This window comes from Otolemur garnettii, unplaced genomic scaffold, assembly GCF_000181295.1.
Source record: "Otolemur garnettii isolate 467f Iridium unplaced genomic scaffold, OtoGar3 scaffold00136, whole genome shotgun sequence".
NCBI lineage: Eukaryota > Metazoa > Chordata > Mammalia > Primates > Galagidae > Otolemur > Otolemur garnettii.
In genome coordinates, this window is record NW_003852531.1 from 2655497 (window position 1) to 2662453 (window position 6957).

Here is a 6957-nt window from a genome sequence, read left to right on the forward strand (position 1 = left end):
CCCGGGCTGGGGATTCGAACCCGCCACCTTAGGTGTATGTGGCTGGCACCTTAGCCACTTGAGCCACAGGCGCTGAGCCCAGGAGATTTATTTCATCCAAGCTAAGTCTAGGGAGAGGGTGTGATTCCAAATATTGATCCATTTCCTTCAAAACACAAAATGATTCTGCATTTTCTATGGAACCAGAAAAAACCCTGTATAGCTAAGGCAGATCTTAGTAGTAGTAATCAAAACAAAGCCAGGGGCATCACCATACCAGATTTTAGGCTGTACTACAAAGCCATAGTGTTCAAGACAGCATGGTACTGGCACAAAAATAGAGACATAGACATTTGAAATAGAAAACCAGGAAACAAAACTAACATCTTACAACCACCTCATCTTCGATAAACCAAACAAGAACGTACACTGAGGGAAAGATTCCTTATTCAATAAATAGTGCTGGGAGAACTGGATATCCACATGTAAAAGACTGAAACTGGACCCACACCAGTCTCCACTCACAAAAATTGATTCAAGATAGATAAAGGACTTAAATTTAAGGCATGAAATGATAAAAGCCCTCAAAGAAAGTATAGGAAAAACACTGGAAGATATCGGCCTGGGGAAAGACTTCATGAAGAAGACTGCCATGGCAACTGTAATAACAATAAAAATAAACAAACAGGACTTAATAAAACTGAAAAGCTTCTGTATAGCTAAGGAGACAACAACCAAAGCAAACAGACAACCTACACAATGGGAAAGGATATTTGCATATTTTGAATCAGACAAAACCTTAATAACTAGGATCTATACAGAACTTAATCCACAAGAAAAAAACCAACAATCCCATACATCAATGGGGAAGAAAGATGAACAGAACCTTTTCTAAAGAAGACAGATGAATGGCTAGCAAACATATGAAAAATGCTCATCATCCCTAATTATTAGAGAAATGCAAATCAAAACCACCCTGAGATGCCATCTAACCACAGTGAAAATGGTCCATATCACAAAATCTCAAAACTGCAGTTGCTAGTGCAGATGTGGAGAGAAGGGAACACTCTTACAACTGCTGGTGGGAACTAATTTAATCTGTATGGAAGGACATATGGAGAAACCTCAAAGAACTCAACCTAGACCTCCCATTTGATCCTGCAATCCTATTATTAGGCATCTATCCAGAAGGAAAAAAAAAATTTTTATCATAAGGACACTTGCACTAGACTGTTTATTCCAGCTCAATTTACAATTGCTAAAATGTGGAAACAGCCTAAATGCCCTTCAACCCAGGAACAGATTGGCAAGCTGTGGTATATGTATGCCATGGAATACTACTGTTCAGCCATTTAAAAAAATGGAGATTTTGCAGCATTTGTAGTAACACGGAACACATTGTTCTTAGTGAAGCATCATAGGAACGGAGAAGCATGAATCTATGTATTCAACTTTGATAGGAAGACAATTAATGACACGGTAGGGGGTGGGGGAAAGGGAGGGCAGATAGAGAGAAGGAGGGAGGGGGTCGGGGAAAGGAAAAGAAAAAAAAGAAAACAGTGACTAATTCTCACATAAATTGGATTTAATTTTGACCAAAGTACATTATTTGAATAATTTTTAATTTGACTTGTTAATATGTTGTTTAGGATACTGCATACTCATTTAGAAGTAAAATATGTTTATAATTTCCCTTTATAATGATATGTTTTTTCCAATTTTAATATCAGGTATATGTAGATGAAGTAGAATGAATTTGAAGTATTTCTTCTTTTTCTATTGTCTACAAAATTTGGCATGATTTGTTTTTTGAAATTATCTTCTATTTTTATTTATAAATATTTGTTATTTATTTTTTGAGACACCGGAAAAATAAAAAAAAAGAACCAGATTCTATTCTATCCATATTCATATTCAGAAATACAGACCAAAGGCACAAATCACCTATTAAAATCATAAACTAATGATTTGGGGTCTATACATTGTTGGCAAACCCAAAACAAAAAATTGGCCTGTGTTGGCAGAACAATGGGGCCATTTGTATGCTTTCCTCCAGATCTCCTGCCGCGCTCAGGCTCTAGTCCACCTCTTCCGCCACCCTGTCCTATAAGCACCAAGCGCAGGATCAGGAAAGGCCAAGAGGGGAAAACAGCTGCAGCGTGTGCACCTGAGACAGCAGGTGCACCTGAACCTGCCGAAGTGACTTGCCAACAGCACACTCTGTGCTTAGTAAAATGTCACACAAACAAACACCTCAAAGAAAATGCAGATAAGAGAAAGCATGACAGAGAGGAAACAGGCAAGATTTTTCTCTTTCCTACTGAGAAGAAGCCCATCATTGAAATATTTACGGTCTTTGCCTGACCTGAATAACCATATACTTCAAAAGTATTTGCAGAAAGAAGCAGGTTTGGTCCTCAGCAATCTTCTCCCCCGAAATGGCTGGCAAGAGTGGAGTGATTTCTTCTGGATATACTTTGGCTGCAGGATGGAAATGAGAGCTCCTTCAGCAAAGCTGAATTTCAAGCAGGGCTTAAGATTTTTTTAATGATGTCTATTAAAATACATCTATCATCCCCTGGAACCAATCACCCTGAACTCCAAACCAGTGCGCATAACGGGCCTGAAATCACAGTACCGACACCTGGGAAGCCACCTCTTCCAGGGACCACTCCTGCCCTCTCAAATTCTGCTCTGGTCAGCCCAAGATCAAATGCCACTAATTGGGCAATAATTATGATTATCAGAGACAATCGTAATTTTAACATCCAGATTACTGAGGTGACCAGAACCCAGTATGTTAGCACTGAAGCTTAGAGAGGAAAAGCCCTCCCTTCACTGATGATAAAACTGGAGTAGTTAGTGCCATGATTTACACAGTAATAAAACAATGCCCCTAACAGGCAAGTTCCTTGAAAACTCATAGGACAGCAACGGCCACATCCCATGAGGCCATTACTGTCCTTCCATAAATGCTGCATGAAAACACACAGCGGGCAGAAGAAGATACGGGGTGAGCAGACGCACGTCCACTCATGGACCAACACTGACAAGAAGGACCGACAGCAGTGTGTGTGGCAGATGTGACTCTCACTGAGACACACACGAGTCTCCACTTCCCAACACCCCCTCCCTCCTGTTCCCATTTCCATCACTTCTGTAAATTTCTCCTGTCATCATTTCATATAAAACAGGCTCCAAATCTTTTGATTCTAAGGTTTATTATGAGAATCTACTGTGAATATGAAGAGGAAATAATTCTTCATAACCCGTCTACAACATCAGGATTTCTAGACAAGAAAATGAAAAGGCAAGGAACTCCTCGATTTAAGTTCAGGAGTAATTTCCACATGTAAGACCCACCGACACCACTTACCATCGGCCACACCAGGGCTAGGGTTGATGAGTGTCTCCAGCGTGCAGGGCCCCCTGGAGGACATGACCGCCGGGAAACCAGGCACCAGGCAGGCAAAAATCAGCACCTGTTCTTCTGCACAGTGTGTCTGAAGTGCTTGAAGCCATAAAAGAAACAGCCTGATTCCTTCACATCTTATCTGAAGACAAAGTTAAAAGCAATGAAAATGAAACGTGCATCTACAGAAATGCAATCAGAGCACAGCATCAGTCCTGAGAAAGAGAAACTGTAAATCAAAGGTATCTTTAAAGTACTTCACCAAGTTCCTCGCTTAGTACCAGGGGTCCAAGCTTGGGTTCTGGAGCCAGAGTGCCTGCCTTCAGGGCAGGCTCTGCCACGTGCAGTTGTGACCCGTGGAGAACCACTTATGCTCCATGCCTGAGTCTCCTCGTCTGTGAAACGGGGGCTGTACAAGCATTTGCCACAAAGGCCTGTTACAAGGATTAAGAGAGCTGACGTAGAAAGTGTGTGAAGCAGGGCTGCTCCCGGGAAGCACCGGGCAGGCATCCGTCCCTGTCAGCGTGTTTCCCCGTAAGGCCACAGTGCCCTTGTCAACTCATCAGAATCAGGACAAGGCGAATCTCCCTCCTGCTGCAGGCACCACAAGCACGGTTGGGACGTTCTTGACAATCAGAACCCTTGGAACTAAACATGACCCTGAAGGTCTGGCTCTCGATGAGACAGAGCAGCTCTCCAGCGTCCCTGTCTCGCGGCCCTACTCTGTTCTCTCCAACACCTCTGCCAAGCTTGCAACGGTCAACATCACTGGCAGAAAACGTCAACATGGGCAGACGTGCCCTTTTTCCTCCTCTATACTTCCAAATTTATCCTATTCCTAAAACTCAAGAACACGTCCTCCATTTTTGTATTCCTAAATGGCTGAAAGATGATATTAATAAGAGAAGCTAAATAAGCAAAAGAAATAGATAAAAACAAATAGACACAGCTGGAGGACACAGTTAACCCCCAGTGCAGGCAGCTGAGGGACACCTGATCCCCCGTCCATTACCCTAAGGTGCTCATAGCTCAGAGCAAGAGCTGCGGAAACACCAGGCTCTGGGGGGAACCAAAAGGAGAGGAGCCCCACCCCCACTGCCAAGAACTATATACCCTGCTTTGCTGACTCCAAAAGAAGTCAAAATACAGCAAGACACCCTAGCTGGTGACAGTGCTGTACCCCATCAACAAAGTGGACACACACACTTCTAAATGCACTCCTGGGTTCCACCAAGGCTGTGCGCAGACCTCCATGCTCATGCAGACCTGTCCTCCTCTCCCCAGGCAGCTAAATGAGGGGTAATGTAACACTAATCAGCCATCAGACAACAAAATGACACAGCTCTGTACATAGCTAATAAAATTATATTTGACAAAAGGAAACTTTTTATGAAATTCTAACAAAAGTCTCCAATTTTTTATGCTAACTATATTCAAGAGAACTAACTACAAATAAAGCTAATAATAAACACAACAACCTGATAGGTTTTAATTATTGCAGGAGGGACAAAATATGGATTCTGTATGAGGCTACGAATAGCTCACTTCTTTTTTTCAACACGTAAGAGATAAACAACATATCAAGTTTTAAGTACCTGTGATTGCTGAAACTGATGGAAAACAAAGAATGTATTAGCTTATCAAAGGCATTCACACAACTTAATTAGCTACAAGTGATTTATCTTCCATAAAATATTTATCCCAGGCTGGTTTTTTCCTGCCACTTACGTTTTAGGGTCATCTTATCTCAGCATCGAGTGCTATATGTCACTATAAAAGGTACAGTCATTTAAAATAAGCCAATTTTAACAGAAATTACAAGATCAATCTATAGCAAATAAATATTCAAGAGTGAGGCCCTGCTATTCTTTTCTCCTACAACAGTTCTCAAAATTGGTAAAATTAAATCAGACACAATCATAATTTTAACATCCAGATTACTGAGGTGACCAGAACCCAGTATGTTAGCTCTGACCTTGGAGAGCAAAAGCCCTTCCTTTCACTGATGATCAAACTGGAGTGGTTAGTGCCTTGCCCATAGCCCCCAGCTATACCCAGCAGAGCCAGAATCAAACACTCAGAACTTCAAACTCCAAACCCCAAGCCACTCTACCTAATACCATTTAAAATATGCAATGTAAGAACAAAACTTCTAACAACATCCGTAATATAATTTATCAATTAAAAAATAAATACTAAGTCAAGTGGTTCTCAAAGATCTTTTATTTTTCAAAATGGCCATTGTTACTTTGTGCTATTAAAAATTTCAGAGTAACTAAAAATGTCATTACACTATAAATACCTTAGTAGAATTTCCAGTGTGTAGAAGCTTCTTTAAAGTTGAGCCTGAAAGTTTAAAACAATGAATTAGAAAGAGTATATGAACACATACTTAAGATACATTTTGAAAATACCAGTTTTTGAAAGAAAAAAATGTACCTATGACAAAAGGCATAATTTCTTTTAAATAAAAGGAAGAAGACCGACCTTCAAAAGCAAAGCAATGTCACAGAGAAAAAGATGTTTGTAAGATAAAAGTACCCTGAGTAGTGCCTCTTCAAAATTCTTTTAAAACAGTCAAAATGATTGCTGTAAAGGTAACCCAAATGTCCACAGCGGACCATGTGCAAACATCTCTTGTCATGCATAAAATGATTCTTCTTAAATCTCGAAGGTAAAAATGATGTAAGATGACTGCCCACAAAACATTTTTACAAGAACATTTCCCAGATATTCGGGACGCCATGCTCCTCTCCTGCAGTGATAATCGCATTTATGGGGCTTGGTCCGTCAGTAAACACTCCCCCAGAGCTCTCTGGTCACCGCCAAGGAGATAGAGTCAAGATTACTCAGAACTATACCAGTCAACTGCAAAGACTTTGGTGTGTAGCGCCTATAATAAGAAATATCTCTCTTAGGAGACGGAAACATATTACCAAGTATTCCATAAGTAAGTTCACGCCCTCAGCATTGACACAGCCTGACAACCCCACCTAAATGTCACATATCCTCTCATATAGGGTCTGAACCTCAACAAAGGAGATGAGTGTAAAACAGGAATACCTTGTAAGGCTTAGGCAAGAGAACTTTTCTGTCAATCAAATTATATATCTTTTAAGAAAAAAATTTATTACATTCCCTGATGAAAGGCCTTGTGCAATATTTTAAAATTAAATATCAAATCACACTTACTCCACCAATGAATTTCAAAGAGCTATTCCATCAAGAAACTGAGCCAGAATCTCAATGACTGACATGAGCCCTGCTTGTGTGGATATTATATGAGATGGTTAAATGCACACCTGTTAGAAGAACCTAATCCCTGGCAACGTGAAGGAACCTCCTGTAACAGTCCCGCTGTGTGTCCCATGGCATGTCTAACACAAGGCTCAGTGGAAACTCATTACCCAGAACCTAATCCCTGGCAACGTGAAGGAACCTCCTGTAACAGTCCCACTGTGTGTCACGCGGCATGTCTAACACAAGGCTCAGTGGAAACTCATTACCCAGAACCTGATCCCTGGCAACGTGAAGGAACCTCCTGTAACAGTCCCACTGTGTGTCAC

At 41.0% G+C, this 6957-nt stretch overlaps 1 protein-coding gene across 1 annotated transcript in view; it reads right to left on the reverse strand.

The window, feature by feature from the left end:
- The window catches only part of RALGAPA2 (Ral GTPase activating protein catalytic alpha subunit 2), a 374339-nt gene that overhangs the window by 303818 nt on the left and 63564 nt on the right, over positions 1 to 6957 (reverse strand). Inside the window, exons 5-7 of the mRNA XM_023518389.1 lie at positions 5694 to 5737; positions 3356 to 3533; positions 2345 to 2460 (exon numbers count right to left, since the gene is read on the reverse strand). Of these exons, the coding sequence (XP_023374157.1) occupies positions 2345 to 2460; positions 3356 to 3533; positions 5694 to 5737 (338 nt within the window). The remainder of the gene's footprint in view (positions 1 to 2344; positions 2461 to 3355; positions 3534 to 5693; positions 5738 to 6957) is intronic.